The sequence below is a fragment of the Meriones unguiculatus genome, chromosome 14 (assembly GCF_030254825.1).
Source record: "Meriones unguiculatus strain TT.TT164.6M chromosome 14, Bangor_MerUng_6.1, whole genome shotgun sequence".
Taxonomy (NCBI): Eukaryota; Metazoa; Chordata; class Mammalia; order Rodentia; family Muridae; genus Meriones; species Meriones unguiculatus.
This window is the reverse complement of record NC_083361.1, coordinates 6,241,662-6,268,568: the sequence shown is the minus strand read 5'-3', so window position 1 is coordinate 6,268,568 and position 26,907 is coordinate 6,241,662. Positions and strand designations below refer to the sequence as shown.

Here is a 26,907-nt window from a genome sequence, read left to right as displayed (position 1 = left end):
CTCCTCACACAGGTTCGTGACAGTAGTATTCTGTTGCCGCCACACACGAATCCAGCCCCCGAGTGTGCGGACACCACCCCGCTCCCACACCGCCTGTCAGGTACTGACGTCTAGCCATCAGCGTTCCAGCCATTCATTTCAAAGGAAACCCCGTGAGGTCGCCAGTGAGCCCTCCAGCCGGGTGCCGGCGGGGTTCGGAAGCCGGGAGAAGACGGCAAGCCGCGCCGCCGCCCAGCCAGCACGAGGGGAGGGTGGGCTCCGGCCAGGGAACCGCAGCGGTCGCCTAGGGCGGGGGCGGGGCCGGCGGCGGACGTCACTTCCGGTGTACACAGCCGGTCCGGGCGGTGCGCCGGGAACCGGGGCGCGTCGCAGGTGAGGTGCGGGCGCCCGCGGGCGCGGGCCGCCGGGGGCTGGCTGTGGGGGGCGGGCGTCGGGGCGTCGGGGCGACTGGCAGCGAGGCGAGCCCGCGGGGCGCCGCTCTCGCCGGCGCCGTCCCTCGCCCGCCTGCTGTGGAGGACGCCCGGCGCGGCGGGCGCTGGCCGGGCGGACGGAAGCCCGGAGGGGCCTGTCCGCGCGCGCCCGGGACCGAGACCCCGAGGGGCGCCGAAGGCCGCCGCCGCCGCCTCGGGCCGCCGCGGGGCATCGGCTCCCGGAAGCTCGCGACGCGCGGGGCCGGCGGCCTGCGGGCCACCCGGGTCCGCGGGCGCGGGCGGGCGCCGCTGCCCTCAGGCCGCCCCGCGCTGCCCGCCCGGCCGCGGGCCCCTCCCCGGCTCTGGCGGAGCCCGTGGGCGCGGCGGGGGTCGGGGTCGGGCCGAGGAAGCACCCACGCCCGCGGGGCGAGCGCCGGGGTCAGGGGTGTGTCTTCCTGCCCCTCGTGGAGCCGGGGAAAGAGGGCACGCCTGCTTGGCACGATAAGAATTTTGTTTATACTTTAACCAAATTTGCCTGGGAAAACGCGCAGCCTGGGGAGCCCCCGGGTTGAAAATAGCTCGTCCGTGTCCCTCCCCACCCATTGCCATTGTGAAAGCGATTCATTCTTCTGCCCTTGTGAAAACACCGGAGGCAGGACACAAGTGTCAGGGGAGAAAATGACCACGGCCTCACAACCTACAACTCGGTGACAGCCACGGCTAACATTTTGGTGACATCAGTAAGTGCAGATAGCTAGCTATACATTCTGTCACTTTTAGAGGCTACCATAATTTATCCAAGCCCTGATGAATATTTGATTGTTTTCTTCTCTGTCGCAAGATTAAACACTTGTGGCAAAAAAAAAGGGGGGGGGTTTATCTGGTTATTGTATTCTTACAAATGGGGGTCAAAGGTAACATTCTATTTTTCTCCTTGTTGATATGTTTGGAAATCTCAGACCCGGTCTTGTAGAAAAATTCACCTGTGTTTGAGCCTCGTAATTGCTTAAAAGTTTTTAACCTTTTTTGTTGTTTTTATTTGTTTATTTACTCGTTTATTTATTTTGAGACAGGATCCCACTGTATAGACCGGGGTGGCCTTAAATTAAGGGATCTTCTGTTTTTCAAGTGCTGGAATTAAAGGCATGGGTCAAGAGGCCCTGTTTTTGTTTTTATTTTTATTTTAAGAAATATTTCCCAAGTGGCAGGATAGTCATCCCAGTAACAGTTACTGTCTTCTTCTTCTTCTTATTAACTTATTTTAGGTTTAAAGTTCTAAGAATGTATTTGCAAAGGGCTAATAAATTTCACTTGGCATGTGTTTGGATGTTTTTATGCCTTGAAAACAGTAAATTTTCTTTTTGCAATCTTTAAAAAATCATTTCCTTTACAAGTTCAGGGAATACTTTATATATTTGATAAACATATATGTGTGTATATATATGTGTGTACACATGTGTGTACACATACATGTGAAAAAAATATTAAACAAAAGGTTTCATTTGCTTTCTTGCTGACAAGATAACAGACTCCATATGAAGAGTGAAAGTTTGTTGTGGCAACTTTTCAGTCTGGCATTTGAGATTCTAATCTTCCTCTATTTTTGCACACGAATACGTAGGTTAGCATTGGAGACCAAGATAGAAAAGTTCTCAGATTCCCTTGGCAAGCCTAGATTTTTTTTCAATCTAAAATTATCTCTGGATTTTTGGAAGACAGTGTGCTTTAAGCATCCTTTAGAAAAACAAAGCAAAACAAAAACAGAATACGAAATAGTCTATTGAGAACTTGAAGCCTACTACATCAGGAGCCGTGTCTTCTAGATTTCCCACATTCCAGGGAAGTCACTATCGGAGAGAGAAGGCTACAATATCCCATGGGTTGCATTTCCACTCTGTCCCTTCTCCTATGAGACTTTGTCCTCAGTGGTAAATAACAACCTTCCTAGATGGACAAAGAATGTTGGTTAGAACAGTGTTGGTTAAGAATTGCTTTGTTTGGAGTGAGAAGAGCACATTGCTGGGTTCCCTTAGTATTAATTTAAAAAGAGCCCGAAGTGTCAAGATTTGTGCTCTGAATGTTTTTTTCTACTGATATTGTCCGAGTGAGGATCTCCTAGTTGGCTGACCCAGTGGTCATTGCTTGCCTTTTTCTTTTTCCTTTTCATTTCTTTTAGTTGTATTTCCTCTTTGCCATGCTTTCTGATGCAACTCAAGACTTTGAGATTGTTATTTATTTATTTATTTATTTATGTTTTATATGTGTGAATGTTTTGCCTGAATGAAGGCTGCACCTTAGGCATACAGTACCACTGAAATCAAAAGAGGGCTGCTGATCCTCTGTGTCTGGAAAATACAGATGTTTGTGAGATGCCATGTGAGTGATGAGAGTTAAACTCAGGTCTTTGGCAAGAGCAGCCAGTGCTTTTAACCTCTGTGCCATCTCTCAGCCCTTGAGCATGGTAGGTGTGCCCTGTACCACTGAGCTACCTCCCCAGATCCTCTGACTTTGTAAGTATTTGGTGCAGGCAGCCACTCTTGCTATAAACCAGCCTTGCCTTGCTCTTGGCTGTCCACTTGGAGCAGTAGCCCATTTTCTTACCTTTGTCTGTCTGGTGCTATTTTCTGAGGCCTAGCCTCATGCTTCCTCCCTTACTCTTGAAACCTGTTCCTGCCTTCACATCCAGAGCAGACTTGGAGGTGGAGACCACTTTACTTTCTTGCCCTTGGGTCAAGAGTGACATATCCATCCTAACTTGGGCCTTGCTTGTCTGTTGTTGTTTGTTTTTTGAGACAGACTTTTATGTACCCAAGCTGGCCTTTAACTTGATATCCTCCTGCATCAACCTCTCAAGCACTGGGGCTATAGACGTGTGACATCATATCTGGTTTCAATTCTGGTTTTTGTATGTCAGTTCTTTATTTCTTTCTAAATGACCGCTAGACAGGGAATTCTTCATCACTTCCCAGGGTAGCCCGTCTTTGATGAATCCAAAATTCTTACTAGCTGACATCCTACAATCTCATTTTCCTGTTGTTAGATTGTTCTTGTTATTTGTATTCTTCCTACCCTTTGTTGTTTTCATTTTGTTTTGAGATAGGGTTTTTCTATGTAGCTCTGGCTGTCCTGGAGCTCACCATGCAGACCAAGCTGTCCTCAAACTCACAGAGATCCATCTGCCTCTTCCTCCCAAGTGCTAGGATTAAAGGAATGTGCTACGATGCCTGACCTTCCCTACATCTTGATTTAGATTTTGCATCTTCTTCCTCAGGGACCACTCTAGTCCTGCTCTGGTTAGGAAGAAACTAACCCAGTTTACTTTAGCTAGCTCACAGTCACCTACAGTACAGGCCATTATTTATTGGGGAATCAGAATATAGAGCCAAGAGATACAGCGTGGAGAAGACAGAACTTTGAAGTGTCTAAAAGCACCTAGAGGGAGATCCCAAAAGAGTTGTGCCAGGTTTCAGGAACCCTGCCTGTTTTGTCATTGCTTTTATCACCAGGGTCTGGAACATATTGTTCTGGAAACAATTGAGAATCTGTTAAACAATTGAGAATCTGATAAATGACATCAGAGAATAAAATTAAAGAAGAAAAAAAAACCCAACAAATTTGCTATCTATAGAAAAGATGCAAGCATAAGCCAAGAGACATTTTGTAAATAGAGTTTGACAAATTTCAGGGAAAACTTTAAATTCAGCCCAAACTGACCCAGCTATAACCCCAAGGAAGGCATGTTTGGAATGTGTTTGTGGCCAGAAAGCTTAAACTTAATTTTGTATCCCCCAAGAAAGACTTGTGTTTCCAGGAGAGGTTTGGAGTAGTGTCTGTGGAAGTTGTGGTAGCGGGTGCAGGAGAGCTGGTTTAGGAGGTGTGAGGCTTTCTCTGTCTGGAGTCCTGACCAGGAGTGGTGCAGTATCAAAGGGCGGGGCTACCTTCCTTATACCTTTCATAGTTTCGTTTGGGAATTCTTGCTAAAGAGATGGTCAGATTGCTGTAGTTGATTCTGGTTTTGGGATGCTGTCTAATCTAGCTGTAGAATGGAGCCACTGTTGCACCTTTCTTTTAGTGTTGCCACGAGGACTTTGAGCCTGGGAAAGTTCCAGCTAGGGCTAGCTCTTTTGGTATACACTTAGTAGTTGGCCTTTTGGTTAATGCATCAGTCATCTTTGAACCTAACTTGTCCCCCTGAAACTGCTCCGGACTCACTGACAAAGTTGATAAGCAGACAGTGGGAAGGGATGACAGACAGGCTCCTTCCAAACTGCTCAGGCAGGAAAGCCAACCTGAAACAGGTCAAGGGCAGCTTTCTGAAGGAGGCTGAGCTTATCGTAACAGTGTGGGAGAATAGGTGACTCCAGCTCCCTGGTGAGAGGGATGCTGAAGCAGGACGGTGACCTGAATGCAGCTGAGAGCAGCCTGAGGTAGTGGTGTCTGTGTTTCTGCGGGCTCACTGTGCTAGTCACGTTTGGTGCCAAGTGTTTTGTGTTTTTTCCTTTGGGTAGCCCTGTGACACAGAGAACTGATGTGTTCAGTGTCTGTTGCCTCCAGTAGCCTTCACACTGCTTCACATTCTAGTTGTTTGTGTACATTTCAAAGCTTTTCATGGATGCTGTTCCCAATGGAGTCTACACCCTTCCCAAATCCTCTGTTTCATGAGACCCTCTTAGGTTAAGATAGAAAATAGGTGCGACTTAGAGTAAGGGTAGGTCAGTGCTTGTGCAGCATCTGGAGGTTGTGATTCTCAGTCTCCTCAAATCAAGAATTAAATCACTCGGGAAGAGCAGGTTACATGCAAGACAATGTACTTATGTGTCTGTCTGAGTTAGAGAAAAATAAGTTTCCAAGTATAGGAAAAAAGGCTGGAGCAGGTGATAGGAAAAGAACTGGTTCATTTGGGATGATGCTCCAGAAAAAACCTCAGGTTGTTAAGGAGTCCAGTGTTCTTCCTCAGCCTCCTGAGTGCTTGTGTTACAGGTGTGTGTCACCAGACTGGACCAGAAATGCTCTCAAATCTGAAATGAATCCACACCTCATTTTCAGAAAGAGCTAAGTTTAGGTCATCCACTTAGGTATAATTTTTTGGATAGATGCTTTTAATTTTTATTTTCTACTCTGAGGTTAATTTTGAACAGGTTCTGTCTTAAAAACTCAAGAATAAGTGTCCTAGGCATGGTGGTCCATTCTTTTAACCCCAGCCTCAGGAGTCAGAGGCAGGCAGATCTCTGTGAGTTTGAGGCCAGCCTGGTTTACATCATGAGTTCCAGGACAGCAAGGGCTACACTGAGAAACCCTGTCTTGAAAAACAACAACAAAATCAAAATAAGTATCTGCATAGGACTTAATGTTCTTAAAGCATTTTTTCTTTAAGCATTTTAAAATGTAAACAGCAAATTTATTTAAATAATTAATTTTGAGACAGGTCTTGCTGAGTATCCCAGCCTAGCGTCAAATTCAAGGTCGCCTTGCCTGGGTTTACTGCTGTGTGCCACCAGGTCTGATTTTACTGGCTTGGCTACCATTTTGTACGGCATGCTTTCCCCCCCTGCCTATTATTTTCAATTTAAAGATTAATAAATTTTAAAACAAATGTCTGTGGTATCCAGTCACATACAGAGGGAACAGAGGAAGTACTAGTCAAACCGAAGTCTCATCTACTGCTTACTAGTCACTAGCCTCTAAGCCACTAAACTGTCAAGCTGACTAACCCAGCTTGAAAATAGAGGTAGTAATGGCTAGGGTTCTACTGTGTTTGTTTGTTGTTGTTGTTTCCTTTAGCCCAAACTGGCTGGTGTGGAACTTGACTGTGTATCCTAGGCTGACCTCAAACTCACAACAGTTTTCCTGCCTCAACTTCTAGGTTCGGGAATTGTAAGCACAGGCCACCCTTCTGAGCTTACTGTGTGGCTTTAATGTGTTTACAAGGTCCTTAGGACAGGTTGGTAGGAATGTCTTTTTGCTATTGTCCACACTGTGCAGCGCAGTAAAGTGAATTCAGCTTACATCCATCATGGTGTTTGCAGTTCATTTGCTAAGACAGGGTAGATAGCTGTCCCCAGAGGCAGTGACAGCAGAGGCAGCCAGAGCTCAGGAGAAACTTCATGGGAGTTCAAGTGGTCCAGCTAGTATGGCTTCCTTGACACAGTGAAAGTTTGTTTCTAGGCAGGGTTTTACTATGGAGACCAAGCTGACCTTACTCAATATGTAGACCAGGACGGGTAACCTTTAGAAAAAGTAAAATGAGGGTAAGATTTTTTTTTTTTTTTTTTGAGACAAGAGCTGGCTATATAGCCTGGCTGGCATGGAACTCTATTTCCCCCTCTTCCTGGTTAGTGCTTCGATTACAAGTCCCCCCACTCCATATATCACCCCCATAGGTCTTGGTCCAAGGGTGATGTGTGTCCTAGACAACCAACGCAAAGGATTAAGAAGCAGGAAAGAGCCTAGAGGGGTCTGAAATTGGGTTGTTTCAGTGATGGCATGTCATTGGTGCATGGCAGCTTTTCTTGGCATCTGTGTGTGAATGGCACCGTTGATACAATCACAGCATGTCACTCTCCCTTGTCTTTGAAGCTCATGTCTAGTTCAGATAATGAATCTCTTAATGCAGTACGTGTGGGTCACTTTCAGGTTGACTCTTGCAGTTCATGGTGCCATTGGTTTGCTCTTCTGTTTGGGATAGAGTCTCACTGTGTAGCCCTGGCCGGTGCTGTTTGTTTTCTTAAGAAAAGCCTGTATATTTACTGTGAATTTTAAGATTTATCCCTTGATATGGCATTCCTTTTTTAAAAAAATTTATTACATTTGAAAATTTATTTGTGTATATGTGTGGGCGTGAGTACCATGGCATTGCATGTATATGTCAGGGGGTGATTTGTGGGAATTGGATTTCAGCTTCTGCACTGTGGGTCCTGGGATGGAGAACAGGTCCTTAGGCTTGGCAGCAAGCAGTTTTACCCATTGACCCTTCGAGCCATCTCACTGGCCCTGCTTTTCTTCTTAAACCTTTCTTTTTCTTTTACTGGGCTGCAGGACTTTACTATAGCTCTGGCAGGCCTAGAACTTGCTATTCAGACCAGACTGCCCTGCCCTCATAGAGCTCTGCCAATGATGGGAAGGCTTGAATATAGAATTAGAGCTAGATACCACCAGAAAAAATACATTTTCTTACTAAAAATGACTTGGGAATTCGATACTAAGGAGATTCAGTTATGGTTAAGGAACCTGGGAAAAGCTCAGTCTTTCTCACTGGTCACCCTGGTCCAAGAGGCAGAGGAAAGCTGGCTTGGCTCCCAGACTAGGGTGCCCCAGGCTTCAGAGATCCATGCTAGGAGAGGTGAAAGTGGGTCCTCTTAGCAGTGACTAAGAGAGGGCAGTGCTGTGCTTAAGTAACTGTCCTGTGCTTTGTAATTTGAGGAGATAGGGCCCCTTCCTCAACTGTGTCCACCACTTCCTTCTAGCCTGGGGCTGAAGTAGGAGGGAGTGGTAGGCCTTGACCTCCTTTTGTGCTGGAGCATACCAAGTAGCAGGTTATTTTGTTGACTGGATTTGGGGAGTTTGGGCCCACAGCTGCAGGAAGGTAGGCTCTCTCTGTGAATTGTTTAACTGCAATGTGGGATTGGGGTGCATTTGTCTAGTAGACCAGAATGAGGAGTTGCCAGAGATACCCTACGCTAACCCAAGGCACTCTTGAAGAGTGGCCATTTCCATCCCGAGACTAGAAATGTGCCAAGTCCTGTACTCTACAGAGTTTAGCCACACCCTTCTACTAAGGAAAACTGACGTATAAGTTTTCAGCTGACTTGCTTAAGGTCATTACTAAGTGCCTTTCACTCGGCTGATATTTACTGAGAGCAGAAATTCACATCTAGATGAATCAGAGTGCCCCTGTCATGGCAATAGCCACTGTATTTTGACAGAACCTGGCTTCCCTGAAGTTTCTTTCTACTGGAGCATCTTTCACCTAGCACCAGGGAAGGGCCTTTCTAGCACATTGACCTAAGCAGCACTTCTGTATCCTTGACATCTGGAGAAGGGCTGTGCTTACATTAGCACCTCAGTAACTGAAGGCTTGTAGTGCGGGAAAGGAGCAGAGTAGGAAGCCAGCGTGAACCTTTCCTGCCCAGGGAGCCCATGGTAAGTAGATGCCATGCAATTTCTACATTTCTGGCTTTGGGGTATAGCTCAAGAATGTTTGCTTAGCATGGACAGAGCCCTGAGCTCGGTACCCATCACACACAAACACATAGACGTGCGCACAGTCTTGTGCACATGCACATGTACACGCAAGCACACACACACACGCACACACACACACACGCACAGTTCCACATTTCTGAGTGTATGACCTGCTGAAATGTTTATGGAGAAAACAGGCTACTAGCTTGTCTTTGACTTGCTGGTGGGCTTGACAGATGACAGAAATTGCAGGGAATATAAAATAAGAGTCAGTGTTCCCAACTTAGAGGAAAGAGACGCCGTTAATTAGTCATTAGTAAAATCGTTTATGGGTGCCTTACATTTTTGTTTGTTTGTTTTTTGTTTTTGAGACTTACTGTGTGGCCTCGGTTACTCTTGAATTCTCTCACTCCCTCAGGTTTTTTTGAGGCAGGCTCTCTATGTAACCATGGCTGGAACTCAGTATGTAGGCTGATCTCAGACTCACAGAGAGTGCTGAGGTTGAAGGAGTGTGCCACTGCACTTTATCCTCCTCCCCAGGGGCTGGTGTTAGAGACTTGTGATTCCAGGTCTGCTCAAAAACTACCTTAAAAGTTTAAGAGTATCTAAATTTACATAATGCCCCTTCATAGTAGGAAGACTAACTTTTAAGTTATATTTGACATATACTACTGAGTATAGAATTTTAAGTTTTATTGAATAATTATCTTTTTTAAAGATTTTTTTTAGGTATGTTAGTATTTTGCATGCATATGTGTATGTATGTTGTGTGCAAACCGGTACCTGTAGAGGCCAGAAGAGGGTGCTGGGAGCTGGGTGGTGACACACCCCTTTAATCCCAGCACTCAGGAGGCAGAGGGAGGTGAATCTCTTGTGAGTGAATTTCTTGTCGGTGAGTTCAAGGCCAACCAGCTCTACAGAGTGGGCCCCAGGACAGCCAGGGCTACACAGAGAAACCCCGTCTCAAATAACCAAACCAAACCAAACAACAAAAAAAGAGGGTGTTAGATCTCCTGGACCTAGGGTTACAGAGGGTAGTGAGCTGTCGTGTGGGTGCTGGGACTGGAAGCCAAGTCCTCCAGAAGGACAGCAGTGCTCTTAGCTACTGAGCTACCTCCCCAGCCTCTTAAGTAGTTTTCTTAAAGAAGTTTGGACCAGTTCAGCTTGTCTTGCAAAATTCAAACTATTTTTTCCTTTTTTTCAAAGAGTGTCTTCCTGTGTTCTAGTCTTAGTTTTTTGTGTACTGGGTTAAATGTGTATGGCCCCATGCCTGACTTGAAAAATGTTTTAATGTGATAGTTGTGAAATACCAATTTGATTTTCTTCCATCTTGGCATACAACCCCTGAAATTTGTGGAACCTCTGAACTAGTAATTATGTTTATGTGTACTAATGAGATCACTGGTGTCTGGCAGCCCCTGAAGAGCTTCAGGCTAGGTACTGGTCACCTGAAGAAACAGGTGACATTTGAGGATTGGGACTTACAGCTCCACCCACGCCTCTAGGACAGAGAGGGACCGAGTGAACTGGTCATCAGTGGCTGGGGTTTCATGTCCCGCCTGAGTGATGAGGCCTTCATATATGTCAAGGGGCGGGAGTTAGAGAGCTTCGGGAGGTTTCTATGGTGACATTCTGGGAGAGGGCTTGGATGCTTTTCACCCTTCCCAAGTGCTCTGCTGTGCGCATCTCTTCATCCTTGGCAAAATCCTTTACACAAACCAGTCCATCTGAGTCAGTCATTTCCCTAAGTTATGTGAGGTACGCTAGCAAAGTAACTGAACTCAAGGAAAGGGCTGGAGAAACCTCCAAGGACTCCAGCTATAATCTCAGCACTTGGGGGTGAAGGAGGAGGGTCTTGAGTTCAAGACCAGCTGTATAAGGAACTTGGAATTTGGATAAAAGAGGGCAGACTCTCGGATAAAACCTTCCTGTGGGATCCATTCTCATCTCCAGATAGATAATTGGAGCATCTCTTCACCCTCAGACCATTGTACTTTATAAATGAAAACTTTATTTTATCTGAGCAAATGTTTCAGAACTGTAAGAGCCAGTTTTGCCAGATGCTAGTCTACACCTGTGATTGTGCACTCAGAGACTACAGCAGGAGAATAATGAGCTTAAGGTCAGCCTAGGCTACATATGAGACTGTCCCTCCCCCCAAACTTAGCATTGTCAGCCTTTGCTGGTGTTATAGTTTGATGTTTATAGACAAAACTCCCCACAAGATTCTGAGACAGAGTCTTATTGTATACCCCAGGTTGGCTTTGAACTCACGATCCTAGCACGTATGGTTCCCAAGTGATGCAGTCTCAGGCTTTCCTTTCGAAAACCTGTGGTTGACAGATTTGTTGTGATGTTTGGTTTGCAGTGTTTCTGTGGTAAAGTTAGTTTATGAGTTCTAGCACTTAGCCCAGTAGCAACCAGTTCTTAGAGTTTGTAACTTTGTAAAGTGAGTAAATACTCAATTTTACATACAGAGTAATCTAAGTCCTTCAGTTATTAGCAAATGAGACAGAGGACTAGCTGTCTGCAGCAGGACCAAGTAATACTTTTTTTTTGTTCCTGTTATTAAAGACATTCTTTGTGTGAAATTGAGTATATGTTGATTATCGTGTATTTACTTTTCTACTATTGATGAAGTAACTGTTTAAAAAACAAACTAGGCTTTGATTTCCCTCCCACCTTAAAAAGCACAAACAAAACTAAATACAATGACCTTCCAATTTATTGACTTTAAAAATGTTTTATTCATATGTATGTATACATGTTTGCCTGTGTTTGTTTATGTGCACCAAGTGCATGTAGGTCCCTTGGAGGCCAGAGAGTATCAGATCCTAGAGCCACAGGCAGTTAGTTGTGAGTTGCCTGGTTTGGGTGCTGGGGACCAAACCTGGATCCTCTGTGAGACCAGTCACTTTTAACCACTCATTCGTCTCTCCAAGTCCCACTAACCCTCAATTTAAACAAAATTAAGCCTATCCTTCAAAATGACCGTTTAATACATTTGGCTTATTTTTTTCTCAAACCTCTGTTATTTTAGAGTAAATCTCAACTATGTTGACTTTGCGGTTGGAACAGTTTTTCTTCTTCTTAAATGAAACGATCAGTTGTTTGTAGATCACCAGATATAAAATGCCTTAGAACCACTAATGATAACCTGCTTTGGTTTTGTGGAGAAATGCCATGTTTTGTGGTAAAGCCTTATAGAGCAAATGTCAGCTCAGAGGCAGTCCCCACCCCATGTCTCCTCCTACCATAGGCTGATAGCTGCTTGAAAGTAGGAGCCATGTCTCCTGTTTGCGTCTGGGTCACTGGGCAGATTCTCTAGGTAGGCACATAAGTTTATTCATCTGTTTACTTGACAGTGGTGGGTATGGGACCTGAGGCTTCATGTGTGCTGGGCAAGTTAGGAACCTACCAAGTTATGGATCCAGGCTCTGCCACTATTGTTGCTACTGCTTCTTCTTTTTAAATATTTACTTTACCTTTATTTATGAGTGTGTGTGCTGCCTGTGTGTGCTCTGAGGCAGAGAAGGATATGGAATCCCCTGCAATTACACATGGATGTGGGAACAGAACTCCGGTCCTCTAGAAGAGAGTCAAGTGTTTTTAATTGCTGAGCCATTTCTCCAGCCCTTCTGTCATTCCTTGATTAGAAAACACACACACACAACAAAACAACAACAAAACCCCAAAAAAACCCTTGCTCTTGACCTCCCTAGACTTTTTTATGGACTGCTGATAGGATTCACATTTTAGCAATCTGCGCCTTAGTCTTTGAATTAACATGCTTTTAGCATTCATTTCCATGTAATAGCAGAAGTCTGGCTTTGTCCAGTTTTTCTGTTAAGACAGCCTCTCGTGCACAGAAACTGCTACAGGCTCCATGGACACGGAAGAGTCATTTCCTTTCCTGTGGCCTTGGCTCTCCCAGCCTGCCTTTCCGTTTAATGATGCCCCCTCCTTGTTCAGTGATTTGTGTTCAGGAAGCTGGGCCGAGATTGCTTTTGTTTCTGCTTTGTGAACTTCCTCCCCCACTTCCTATTTTTACTGGCCTTGCACAGGAAATGAGGCGGCTCCTGACTGACTGCTGCTGAGCCCTGATTTGAGCTGGCAGGGGATGGGCCTGGGGATCCAAGACATGCAGCACTTTCCACTATGGGCCTTCTTCCTCTGGGAGACACAGGAACATTTGGTGATAGGGTTCAGATGATGTCATGTCCTCCTATGGGTGGGGAAGATTGCTACTCAAAACTCAGTGACATGAGGCCTTATTCAGCCTGGCTGGGTGTCCTAGCTTGCAGCAACAAGGGTCAGTTGAAAGGTAAGAATGGGAATGGGGCTAGGGAAGGTGGCTCAGTGGGTAAAGTACCTAAGGCACAGCATCAAGTCCTAACGTAGGATATCTGGCACCTGTGTAAAAAAGCATCTGGAGCAGGGAGTTTGTAGACAGATCCGTGGTATGCACCAGCCATTCAGTCTAGCTGAGTTAGTGAGTGCAGGGCTTAGTGAGTCTGTCTCAAAAGATCAGGTGGAGAGCAGTTCAAGAAGACACCCAGTGTTGACCTCTGGGCTCCACAAGCACAAAACTGGGAATGTGGAATCTGGGTTCTTGAAGTAGCCTTGCTGGAACTCTCTTGTGTCTGCTTCCCTAGCACTGAGATTGTAAGCATGCTTGCCGTACTCAGCCTTTTCATGAGGGTATTGGGAAGTCAAACTCTGGTCTTTACCCTCATGGCAGGCACTTCATCTACTATGGCCTCAGCCCTTGATTCTTGGATGTCTTGAATGAATGTGGTGATCCTGTGCCTGGGGGAGAGCAGGGACATACGGGGAAGATGGGTAGCTCTAGGACAGTAATGCTAATGTAGAGCAGGGTCAGACAGAAGACATCAGGCCCTTAACTCACTCTTTATCAGAGCTGCTTCTGAGACATCCCAAGAGGCCCGGAGAGCCTTCCAGGTGCTAGAGGGAATGTGTAGACAGGTTGTGACCGGAAAGATGGGTCATGAAAGTGGTAGGTGGTATGAGGGTGAGGGAGGAGGGTGTGGATGCCTGGGAATGGCAAGGCAGTGAGCATAGTCTTCCCAGGGAGGATATGGTGCTATCAGAAACAGCTAGAGTGCAGCAAGGCTCTGAGGACTCCCAGCCTTGAGGATGGCTGGAAGGGCAACAGGGAATAGGAGGAGAGCTAGGAGGACATGCTCACCAGAGAGCTGTACTCTTAGATGGGGTTACAGATAAGAGGAGCCAAAAGAGCAGGGATCTCAGGAAGGGCAGACTAGGGACTGATCTTCTAAGGCATTTCTTCTTGCCGAGATGGATGTTTTAAAGTTATGACTGTTGAGAGTAAAATTCTTCAAAGCATTTTTCTGGAGCTCATTTCTAAATATGGTTTGTGTCCGTCTGAACTACAAACATGGAAATGGTTGGGCTTTGAACTTCGTAGACAATGACTTAACGAGTGTGCCTAAAGAATTTCCTGCACTGTCTCTGTGTTATTCAGGGGAGATGTTTGGGGTTTGCTCTTGGAAGCTGGACAGGAGAGAACATGGTGGTGTGCTTACAAGGTCTTTTCTGTCTCCCAGAAGAAGGAATTGTCTGTGGCGATCCGTTTATGAGTCACGTATCAGATATCCTGCATACCAGATACTTAGATTATGATTCCTAGCGATAGCAAAATAATAGTTATGGAGTAGCAACAAAATAGTTTTATGGTTGTGCTCACCACAACATGAGGAGCTGTGTTAAAGGGTTGCAGCATTAGGAAATGTAGAGCCCTGCTCTGTGGCCTCATTATCTCAGTACTTATAACTTTATTGAAATACAGTTCGCATACCATACAGCCCACTCGTCATTTATAATTCAGTGGTTTCAAGGTTATTTACAAGTCATGCAGCCATTAACTATAATAATTTTAGAGATGTTTTGAAGCCAGGCATGGTAGAATATATCTGTATTCCTAGTACCTAGAAGGCTGTGAGAGGCGATCATGAATCCATAGCCAGTCTGGACCACACAGCAAGATACTGTCTCTAAAGAGTTTTTTTTTTTTTTTTTTTCTTCATCAGTGTGCCAAAAGTCACTCCTTATCTTCCTGACATGATCCTGTCATCCTTCCCCTCAGCGTTACACACTCATCAGTCTTTCGTTTCAATGAATTACCCGAAGCAGGCATTTTATGGTCATAGACTTGTGTGTGTGTGTGTGTGTGTGTGTGTGTGTGTGTGTGTGTGTTATGCTGGGCATTTTTCTGAACTGCTCATCTGTGTTTGTTTGTTTTTTTAAGATAGAGTTTCTCTGTGTAGCCTTGCCTGTCCTGGACACACTTTGTAGACTACACTGGCCTTGAACTCACAGAGATCTGCTTGCCTCCGCCTCCCAGAGGGCTGGGACTACAGGTGTGAGCCACTGTCCCCCCTCACCCTTAGATTTTAAGACAGAATCTCTCATTTGAACCTGAAGCCCACTGATTCAGCTAGAGTATTTGGCCAGTAAATCCTAGGGATCCTCCTGTCTCTGTCTCCCCAGCTCTGCTGTTACAAGCAGGGTTTCTCTGTGTAGCCCTGGCTGTCCTGGAACTTACTATGTAAACCTGGCTGGCCTTGAGCTCATAGAGATCTGCCTACCTATGCCTTCAGAGTGCTGGGATTAAAAGTGTGCTCCACCTTATCTGGGTATATATCTTTTAAAAAAGATTTTTGTTTTGTTTTGCCTGTACGCATGTGTGTGCACCATGTGCATACTTGGTGTCACAGGGTAAGAAAAGGCCATCAGATCCCTGGTCCAGAGCTGCGGACACTTGTGATCCACTGTGGGTGCTGGGAATTAAACCTAGGGTTTTTGCAAGTGCAGCAAATGCTCTTAACTACTGAACCATCTCTTCAGTCTTTTTTCTTTTCTTTTTTTAAAAGCTGAATAATTTTCTACTGTTTTAGTTTTGCCAGATTTGCTTATCCATTTATCATTTGATGAGATGGTTGGCTTTGCAATTTTGGTTGTTAGAAATAATACTTTAAACATTTATATGCTGTCTTGGTGTAACATGCTTTTCGCTTCTCTTGGTTTGTACACAGCAGTGGCTTGGCCATGTGGCAGTTCTATGTTTAACCATTTAAGGAAGTGTCAGCTGGTTTTCCAAAGTTTCTGCCCCATTTTTCTCTCCTGCGCACAATGTGTAAAGATTACAATTTCCTTACATCCTTCACAACGTTTGCTACTGTCTGTCATTTTGCTATTGCCAGGCTAGTGGCTACGAAGTGGTACCTTGTGGTTTTGATTTGTTTCCCTCGTAGGAATGAGTGTAAGCATCCTTTCATATGCTTTATGCACAACTCTGGAGAGTTCATTTATGTTTGAGCATCAGTTCGGGAACTGTAAAGAAACAGGAATGTATATTTGACTACAGAGACAAGGGGGAAAGTATGAGTGTGCATACATGTGTGTGTGTAAATAGAAACATTCCCTAAACAGAGAACAGGCCTCCCAGAGAAACACCCAGCGTTTTCTGGCCACATTAAGCCTGGGCTTGGTTGTCGGGGGTCCCTAATGATTCTGAAATCTAGCCATGACTTTGGAAATGGAAACTATAATTATCTACCTTCTCCACATTACCCGGGTAGTGATGGTGATGGATCCCAGAGCCTTGCACAAGCCAGGCAAGTGTTTGCACTGAACCACATCTCCAGAGTACATCATCCATCTTAAAGTCACAGGTACACATCCTGTGCCAGGTTTTCAGACCTACCACATCTCAGGTAGAGAGAGGTAACTTGACAGAGAAGCCAGTTTCTTGGATTTGCAAAACTAACACTGGGAAACAATCAATGACTCATTAATGTCAGGTTTCCAGGTAGTCTGCCAGCCAGGTTGTTGACTGACAGGATCTTGCGGCCACACAGCAGTGCTGTCCTCTGTGCCAGCTGCTGAGGTGTGTGAGAGCAAGTGGAATGGAAGACAATTGCAAGGTGTCAGTAAGAAAAGACCTCATTGTGGTCGAGGTGACCCTGGTTTCTACAGGTTGACTGGTGAAGGAGTGACTCATTCAGGAACTGTGGTCTTGAGAGTAAGAGGTCAGGGGGGCAACAGCTTTCCAAAGGAGGTGCCAACTGTGCAAAACACCTGGTGCTCCGAAAGGAGTCTAGAGAGTGCTGAGTGAGGGTGCAGGTTCATGAGGCTGGAGAGTGGCCAGCTGCAGACCCATTTAGTTTTACCTCTGTGTGTCAGTGGACAGGAGTGCATGTAAATTCTGGGAAAGTTACGTACAGGAAAGATTAAAACATTGGTAGAAAAGAATAAAAATGAAATTGAGGACCAAGCTGGTAAAAATTGCTCTGAGACTGCTCTTAGTGATTGTTAGTAAGAAGAAGGTTGAAAAGTTTGCAGTTCATCTCTCATGCTTTCTTGCTAAATAGATAGGCTTAGTTAGATTTTGCTCAGATATTTCGGACGGAAACTCTTCATGGGTGGTACTGTATATTTTGTTTTATTACAGGTGTTTTCCACTTAAAATTTCTTTTAGATTTGTTTTATGTATATGAATTTTGCCTACATGCATGTCTTTGTACCATTTGCATGCCTGGTGCCTGCAGAGGCCAGAAGAGGGTGTCCAGTCCTCTGAAACTGTGGTTACAGGTGGTTGTAATCTGCCGTGTAGGTGCTGGGAACCAAACTCAGGTACTCTGTAAGAGCAGCCGTACTCTTAAAGGATCTGTTGGGAGGTGTTGGTGCACTTGGGAGGCAGAGCTGTGAGTTCAAGGCCAGCCTGGTCTACAAAGTGAGTTCCAGGACAGCCAGAGCTACACAGAGAAACCCTGTCTGGAAAAACAAAACAAAATATGCATATAAATGGTGAATGTGTGCATGCAAATGCCACAGCTCCTGTGGAAGTCAGGGGACAATCTTTGGGAGTCAGTTTTCTTCCACTGTGGATTCCAGGGATCAAACTCAGGCCATCAGGCTTGCCCAGCATTGCTTTTATTCACTGAGTCATCACACCCTTTCTGTTTATGTATTTCTCAAGGTAAAAATATTTGGAGGAGGAATATGGAGAGAGGATTGGATTTAATCAGCATACATTGCATGAAATGTCACACTGAGCGGGATTGTGTAGCTGCTCTGTGTCAATAAGAATATGGCGAGTGCTTTTCCCATTCAGAATTTTGTTGTTGAGTTGTAAGAATCTTTTTTAATTTAAAATTTAGTGTGTGTGCGTGTGTATGTGTGTGCAGATAGATGCATGTATGTGGAGATCAGAGGGCAAATTTTGAGGGTCAGTTTTCTTTTTGCATCTCTTTTGTTTGTTTGTTTGTTTGAGATCTCTTTATGCAGCCTGGCTGTTCTGTAACTCACTGTGTAGACTAGGCTGATCTTGAACTCAAAGAGATCCTCCTGCCTCTGCGTCTCTGAGCACTGAGCATGTGCCTGGCCTCCTCTTAAATGTGATATGTGTGTGCCTGTGTGGATGTGGGTGGTGTGCACGCCTTTGGGCTGGAGCTCACCACATTGTTAGATAGTTAGTCAGAATTGCTGGAGAGCAAGCTCTAACTAAGGATCCTTCTTAGAAGCTCGAGCTCCTCTGCTGGGCACTCCTACGTTTGTTCTGGAGCATGAACTCAGGTCCTGTACTTGCAGGGCAAATACTTCTGCTGGATGAGCCATCCCCAGCCTTAGACTCAACCGTTCTTATAAGCTCTGATTCGTTTTGGTGGGAACTGGTATTGGGGGCATTCATTGCAACTGGGTAGGAAGTGCTTTATTTTAAAAAAGGAGTGCTAGGGAAGGCATATTTTTGGCAAAGGAAAAGAGAAAGCATATTTTCAGACTGATCTTTTTCTTTCTTTTCTTTTCTTTTTTTTTTCTAGACAGGGTCTTTCTGTGTAGCTCTAGCTGCCTTGGAATTCGATTTGTAGACCAAGCTAGCTTTGAACTCAGAGATCTACCTGCTTCTGCCTCCTGAGTGCCGGGATCAGAGGTGTGCACTGTGTCTAGCTTAAAACTGGTATTTTCCATTCAAGTGAATAAAAGGATTTTATTTTCTCTTTTATTTGTCAACGCTAACACCAGAAAGGTCAGACATGAGGCGACTAAAGCTGCCTGTGATGTCCCACACATAGGCTGGAGGCTGGGGTCATGAGTTTGAGACCAGCCTGGGCTGCATAGTGAGTCCTAGGCCAGCATGGTCTATATAGTGAGACCCTGTTTTAACCAGGGGGAGGGAGGGGGAGAAACAGCAAAGAAAACATGTAATTAATTAGTTCATTTTGTCTGTTTATGTTTTGGGGATTCAAGGACAGTAGCTGCTCTAAGTTGTGGAGCTGGGGAGCTAGCCTAGTGGAGAAAGTACTTGCTGTGTAAGTGTGAGAGCTTAGGCTTGGATCTCTAGCACCATGGAAAAGCCAGGCAAGGTGCTGTATACCTGGGACCAACTGTTGGGCACACACAGGGGATCCTTAGGGCTTGCTGACCAGCTAGTCTGGCTGAGCCAGCGAACTCCAGGCTTAGTGAGGAATCAGTCTTTCTGTGAAGGTGAGGCTAAGGCGTGTTCTAGCTGGAAAGAAATGTGTGTATATTACATGTAGAGAGATGGCGCAGTGGGCAAGAGCACTTCCTGGGCAAGCATAGGGACCTGAGTTCAGATCCTGGGCACGGATGCACGTGTGCCTGTGGCCTCAGTACTGTGAGCACTGTACCTCACTCCGTTTCAGTTCTTCCTATGGCTTTCAATGTGGTAATCATAGTTATGTCCTATTTTGCAAGTTTCACATCAGATACCATTCAGAAAAATTACAGCCGTTTTTCCTCTTCTCTCTCTCTTTTCATTTACTTAGTTGTTTGTTTATCCATCCATCCATCCATCCATTGCTGTATTATTTGAGTCAGTGTCTTGCTGTTGTAGCCTCAAACTCACTATATAGCTGAGGCCTTGCTTGTATTCAGGATCCTTCTGTCTTGACCACCTAAGTTTTAGGCTTTACAAGTGTAAGAGCCAGGCGTGGGTTGAGGTGTAGCTCAGTGGTAGAGCATTTGCCTAGTCCTATCATAAACTTTGCCCTGGATGCCTTCCCCTGCACAACCAGCCAGCCAACCGAACCTAGGTATATGCAACTAATTGGCAGGAGGTTCCTCTTTCCGGCAATTGCCTTGCCTTTGTGGGAGCTGGGTTGTTTGGTGATCAAATGGGAAGTATGGAAGAGATGAAGCTGATTAGTTTGTTTCCCACTCCTGATCTCTGTAGCTGCCCATTTAGAGCTGGGCACTTACCCAGCTCCTCCAGGAAGCACAGCTTACCTCATTGTGCCCTTTTGGCTCTGTGTGATCTAGGAAGTGGCCAGCTTGGCTGTGCTATGTCTTAGAATACAACACTTTTCCTGACCCCCCTGTCTTCTCAGCAGCAGGTCACATTTCAATAGACTGTGGCTCAGACCTTCCTGTTAGGCTGTGATTCTCTCATGAAGAGCGTTAGCATTGGGCCACATGGATTGCTGAGAAGGTGGAGGTAGGTTCGTGTGCTTCTTCGCCTGTTGCCCTACAGCGAGGCTCCTTTGTGCCCTTTGGTTGCTGATGGCAGAGCTTCTTGCCGCTGGGTTCTCTGTTGCCTGAATGACTGAAGTGGACTCAAAATTGTTCAGTGGCTGAGACTAAGGATGTAATGTAGTTCAGTGGGAGGCACTTGGCCACCATGGATTCTAGATTTGATCCCTCGTAACACACACACACACACACACACACACACATATACATACACATGCATTCATGAACACAGGCATACACACACATGCTCAGTATTCACAAATCATACCAATCAAATTTTAGTCAAATAGGAACTCTTAATGAATTCATTCAGGAATTAATTTCTCTTTGCTTAGCGCATGAAATTAGGGTTCATGAAGCGTGTGATAACTCCCATTGTAGGGTAGTAGGTTTCTGTTTGGTTTAGACATTGGGTAACTCAACAAAATCTTTCTTGTGTGTCAGTAGTGTTTTTCCAGACAAGCAAAGGTAATGAGGCTGCTTACCTTCTCTTGTCTTGTGTGACATCATCAAATATTAATGCTTAGTATGTGCTCAACATTATTCTGTTTTTGATATGTGTAGACTCATTAACTCAATAATAGTAGTTACAGTTATTATCTCTGCTTAGAAATGGTGACACCAAGGCAGAGAGGCTAAAGGACTTACCAAGGTCACATTGCTAGTCAGTGCAGAACCAGGACCTCACTCAGCCAGTCAGACCTACAGGGCCACTCTCTTTCTGACCTCAGTGTGCCTGAGGGAAGTGTGCTTTCTACTGCTTTTCTGAGCATATAGCTCAGGGGCCCAAGGCTGCTCTTATACTGGCTTGATGGTGTCCCATAGATCTCTCAGAGAACCAATTCTTGTGTCAGTTTTCATGTTTCTTCAAGTTCAGAATTCTGCCCTGTTCCTTTTGACAGGGTCTTACTCTGTAGTTGAAGCTGTACTGATACTGTGTATCCATACCGAGTTTAACTTCAGACTCGTGGATTTCTTCTTCCTCAGCTTCCCACGTGCTGGGATTACAGGCATAATTACGGTTGTTTTTATAAACTATGTTTGTTTTTCAGTTTTCTCCCTTAACCCGGCTATCACACAAATAATTGAGACTCTCTTATATTTGCTTAATAAGCTTCACAGCACAAGAACTGAGCAGTTATTACTCTGTTCTTAACCGTCTAAGCTAATCTGGTTTCCTCCCAGTGTACATTGCAGAGATACTTGCACTTTATAGCTTTCCTGCTGAATTTTCTCTCCTGGTGTCTCCTGGACCTCTCCTGCGGCGAAGTTCCTCACTTCCTCTTCTGACACCTTCTCCCCTGGCTGACAAAAAGTCCAGCCCTGTTCTCTCCCCCCTGCTCAGTGTTTGGTAGTAAGCTGTTTTATTGATCTATCAGGGGGAAATTGGGAGCAGTATTTACACAACATTAAGGTAGGAGATTCTCGAAACAAGGATTGCAACCAGATATGCGGGGTACAGAAATCAGCGTTTGAATTACATAATCACCTTACGCCTACAATTTCATCTTCCTCAATTCCAGAATTTTTATCTATTTTTTGTTTGTTTGTTGAGACAAATTCTTTCTTTTAGCCCAGGCTGCCCTGAAACTCAGCCTGTTCTCTGGGCTGCAGGCTACAGACTCTTGTTACTCCTCCTGCCTCAGCATTTAGAGTGTTGTATTTGGTTTCCCTTCCTTCCTTCCTTCCTTCCTTCCTTCCTTCCTTCCTTCCTTCCTTCCTTCCTTCCTTCTTTTTTTTTTGCTTTTGTTGTTGTTGATTTAAAAATTAAAGTTTTTCCATATTTATGTTTTTTTATCATATTCTTCCCCCTCCCCCGTGTTTGGTTTTCTTAAAGGTAGTTTCTGGGGATGGAGAGCCATCAACAGTTAAGAGCACTGACTGTTCTTCTTGAGAACCTGGGTTTGGTTCTTGTCACCTCCATGGCAGCACACACCATCTGTAACTCCAGTTCCAGAGGCTCTGATGCCCTCTTCTGTACTCTGCAGACACCAGGCACACTTGTAATGTGCAGACATGTATAGATAAAACATCCATACACATAAAATAAATACATCTTTTTTAGAAGAATTAATTCTGCCTGGAATGGTGCCTCATGAACAGTGGGTAAGGGTGCTTGCTGCCAAGCCTGACTGGAATTCATATGATAATAGGAGAGAACAGACTCCCAAGAGTTGTTTTCTGAATGCCACGTAAGTAACTAAGTAAATGCGTAATTTTAAAATTGTACCTTTCTAAGATACATACAGACCTTTTCTTGTTACTACCGTTAAACAGAGATTCACAGCTGATCACATGGTGCTCTTTAACATTGCCCTAGATACTCCACGTCATGTAGAGGTCATTCTCCCCTTTGATCATGTAGTCCTGGTCGATCTTATCTGATACTTGCTCTTTAACTGAGACTGGCCTTACACTCAGGACAGTCCTCTGCCACAGCCTCCCAAGAGCTGGGATCAGAGGTGTGCAGCGCTGTGCTTGGGTTTTGTAGAGCTCATTTAAGTTGTTCAGGGGGATGTGCACAGGTGGCATGCAAAATACTGTCCCATTTTATATGTGTGTCTTCAGCATTCTCAGATTTGCGGACTACAGACCCTGGACCCAGGCTCCTAATGGATGCCTGGGATAGTTCAACTCATCCAGTCCTCTTGTAGGTTTGTGAGCCCTTTGAAGAGGAAGCAAAAGGATGCCTACTGTTGAGCAGGCCCTGTTTAACGTGTTACCACTTAACCAGCTTTAGATTGATTAGTTGGTCTGAAATCAGACTTAATTTGTTGCATTATCTTTGGTAGAACTTGAGGAATTTTCTTTTTCTTTGGAGACAGGGTCTCTTATAAGCCAGGCTGGCTTGAAGCACACTAGGCTAACATTATGACATTAAACTCCTTTAGTTTTTATTTTTTTACTTTTTTGAGACAGGGTTTCTCTGTGTAACAATAAGCCCTGGCTGTCCTGGACTCGCTTTGTAGCCCAGGCTGGCCTCGATCTCAGAGAGATCCACCTGCCTCTGCCTCCTGGACTAAAGGCGTGCGCCACCACGCCCAGCAACCTTAAACTTCTTATCCTCCTGCCTCTACCTCCTGGATGTTGGGATTAGAGGTGTGAGCCACCACAGCTTGTTTATGTAGTGCTGGGGTTGAACACTGAACTTCTTGCATGTTGAGTCATGTCTCTAGCCTCCAACTGAGGAGCAAGCTTGCTTGCTTGCTTGCTTTTTCTTCTTTGTTCTCCCAAGACAGGGTTTCTCTGTGTAGCCTTGGCTGTCCTGGAATTTGCTCTGTAGACCAGGCTGGCCTCGAACTCACAGAGATCTGCCTGCCTCTGCCTCCTGAGTGCTGGGATTAAAGGCGTGCACCATCAATGCCTGGCCCCCAGTGAGCTTTCTAACATTCCCTTTTTCATAGTTGGGCTTCACCCCATCCTGCTTTCATGAAACTTATTATGATGTATTGATGGGAAGCGCACCAGAGTGGAGGACACAGCATTGTAGCAGTGTTCAGAATTGCTCTTTGTCCTACGGCCTCCCTGACTTCATTTCTTTTTTTTTCCTCTTACAGGAAATGACTTAGAGGCCTTATGAATGCATCTGTGCTTTCTTGCTGCAGACTTTACAACTGCAGGCCAACCCAGTCTGGAAGCACTTCTTACTAATGTTACAAGGAAACCGCTACCTCAGCAAAGGGAAGAAAGAAGACACACAGTAACAAAGGCCATGTTTAAAGAAAACTTATTTCCAGAAACCCTTACAGGACGTTTGCAAGTTTTTAGCACTGAGAAGCAGCTTTCCAGGTAAATGGATTTGACAGGCAGGCTCTGTCGGAATTCTGCAGAGGTGTGCGCTTGCTTAAGGACTTCTCATGAAGTAACCCCTTCCACCTAATGCTGTTGACCAGCCGGGTCTCTTTGGTATATAGAAGATACATTATATTGCATTTTAAAAGTTAAGTTATTTTTCTGCCATTTATAAATTTAAGTATCAAAATATTCTTGCAAAGCAATTGTAAGTAAACATTTTCCTCAGCAAGCATATCTTTATTGAGGGTAGGATGCTGAACAGTTACACAGAATTTCGGACACACTTTTATTTTTTGTCAGAGTTCCTGCCTACCCTGAAAATATTAATTATATAAGCCTGTTATTTTTCTCACCTTTATGTTGGATCACATGGTTACCTGCCTCATGGAAATGCCTTTTTTAAAACTTAGATTTGCAGAACTCCACTATTTTTATACCTAGCTACGGTTTTGGAAAACAAGGACTCAGAACCCTGACCTGCCAGCGTCCCCGGGACAGCTCCCTACCCGCATGTATTGCTGCAGTGCCCAGGACAGTAAGATGGACTACAAGCGGCGCTTCCTGCTTGGCGGGTCCAAGCAGAAGGTGCAGCAGCACCAGCAGTACCCGATGCCCGAGCTGGGCCGAGCCCTGAGCGCTCCCCTGGCGTCCACGGCCTCCTCTGCCCCACTGGGCAGTCTGACTGCTGCCGGCAGCTGCCACCATGCCATGCCCCACTCCACTCCCATTGCTGACATCCAGCAGGGCATCTCCAAGTACCTGGATGCCCTCAATGTCTTTTGCCGTGCTAGCACGTTCCTCACGGATCTCTTCAGCACTGTGTTCAGGAACTCACACTACTCAAAGGCCGCCATGCAGCTCAAAGATGTGCAGGAGCACGTGATGGAAGCAGCCAGCCGACTGACCTCAGCCATAAAGCCCGAGATTGCCAAGATGCTCATGGAGCTCAGTGCTGGGGCTGCTAACTTCACGGATCAGAAGGAATTCAGTCTCCAGGACATTGAGGTAGAGTACTGTCCCCCTAGGAAAATGTATTGCAGAGGTCAGTGAGGACCCTCGGTGTCCCCAAGCTGTAACAGTGTAGCCTTTGTCCTCCTCCTGTTGATATACTCTTCTTGTAAAAAAAATGTGGTACCTGCAAGTTCTGATGCACTCGTGTTAAGTAGGTTAAAAGATTACTGAGCAGGATTAGAAAGCTGGGGCTCAGTGCTACAGTCAGTGTTCAAGGGTATGAGATCTCAGGTCCAATCCCAGCACATGCAAAAGAAAAAGTTAAACTGATTTGTCTCTTTTTCAAATTGGAAACTGGTATCCAGATACTATACTATGAAAAGTATTTAATGGGGCTGGAGCCAACATGCACTGCACCTGCCTAGCATGCAAGGCCGTGGGCTCAGTCCCTAATTCTGCACAAACAGAAGTGCTTAGAAATCTACATGTGAGCGTGAGTTGTTGTTTTTATTTTCAGTCCTTCGTGTTTATAGAATAAATTAGTGTTCCAGTTCTTTTCAAAGCTGTTTTCTTCAAATGAGTTTGAACCTTCCCCAGGATGTTTCTTGGGGGTTGTGGAGTAAAAACAAAGCACACTGCTTTAGGACTCTAGACTAGAATCAAGTTTTCTTCAGAATAAAGATGGCGTTTTTCCTTGACTTCACTGAGAAAATAATTTTTTACTATTGTTTTTTATTCAGTGGTGGGGATAGAGCCCAGAACTTTATGCATTCTCCGCAGATGCTGCCACACTGAGCTAGAATGGGGGATTTTGATTTGTTTTTAAACTTTGATTCTGTTGCATTATTATTTTAGTACATTTATTTTTATTTTTATTTTTTGTACAGATATTTTTGCCTGTATGTATGTCTGGTGCCTGCAGAGGCCAGAAGAGGGCATCAGCTCTTCTAGGGACTGGAGTTACAGAGGACTAGAGCTGCCGTGTGGTGCTAGGAATCAAACCTGGGTACTCTGGGAGAGCAGCTAGTGCTTGTTTGTAGGGTCTCACTGTGTAGCCATGGCTGACCTGGAACTTGGTATGTAAACCAGGCTTGTCTTGAACTCATAGAGTGTCTCTGCCGCCTGAGTCCTGGGATTTAAGGCATGTGCCACCACACCCAGCTCCAATTATTTAAAAATATGAAAACCTGGAGTCTGGAGAGATGGCTCAGAGGTTAAAAGTGTATACTGCTCTTCCTGAGGACCTGAGTTCAAGGGTGGTTCTCAGCACTCATGCCAGGCACCATGACCACTGTGACACCAACTCCAAAGAGTCTGAGGCCTCGATCTGTCCTCGTGGGCATCCACACACAGGTGCACACGTAATTCAAAATAAATCTTAACAAAAGCAGAACTCATTTTATCCAAGGGATGTGGTCAGTGCACTGGGTTTGGGCCAGGAGCCATGATTTTCTGCCTTTGCTGTTAGTATAATCGTGGGTCATTCTTGTTATTTAAATATGAGACAAGTCATGACTCCACAAGTGTTGTGGGGCCCTTATAACCCTTTCTGTATCATCCCAGTTTGTGTGTGTGTGTTTCCAGGCTAGGTCTTAAACCCAAGTCCTTACCCATATCTGAGCTACATACAGCATAGGCTTGTTCTGCTTTGAATCTCTCTTATCAGGTGTATTTGTAATTTCTGAATGCTTTTATGAAATTCTGTACTTTTATAAAATGGCTCATCATAGTAAAAGTATTTTTTACATTATACTTTTAGGCTGGGACTATAGCTCAGTGGTTGAGTGCTTGCCCTGGGAAAATAAACAAAACGTTCATTTAAAATATGTGGCATTTTCCAAAGAAATTGGACAGTGAAATGTAAACTCAGCTAGGTGTGGTAGCACATGCCTACAGTCTTAACAATAAAGAGATAGAGGCAGAAAGATTGTAAGTTTAAGACCAATCTGGGCTCTATATTGCCTGTTGCAAAAAATAAGCAAGGCTGAAGATGCAGCTGGGTGGGGGAATGCTTGACCAGTATCCAGGAGGCTTCAAC

The 26,907-nt window shown here is 45.1% G+C and overlaps 1 protein-coding gene across 4 annotated transcripts in view; it reads left to right on the top strand.

Annotated features, from left to right (window-relative positions):
- The first annotated feature begins 238 nt into the window (after positions 1-238).
- The window catches only part of Garre1 (granule associated Rac and RHOG effector 1), a 73,734-nt gene continuing 47,065 nt past the window's right edge, over positions 239-26,907 (top strand). For 2 of the 4 annotated variants that reach the window (XM_021641802.2, XM_021641782.2), the window contains exons 1-2: positions 239-372; positions 23,681-24,923. In XM_021641802.2, coding sequence (XP_021497477.1) covers positions 24,429-24,923 — 495 coding nt within the window. In that variant the 5' untranslated portion in view covers positions 239-372; positions 23,681-24,428. Of the gene's footprint in view, positions 373-870; positions 1,151-12,763; positions 12,916-23,680; positions 24,924-26,907 lie in introns of those variants that run through there. The other 2 variants (XM_021641795.2, XM_021641789.2) reach the window with 2 other exon arrangements.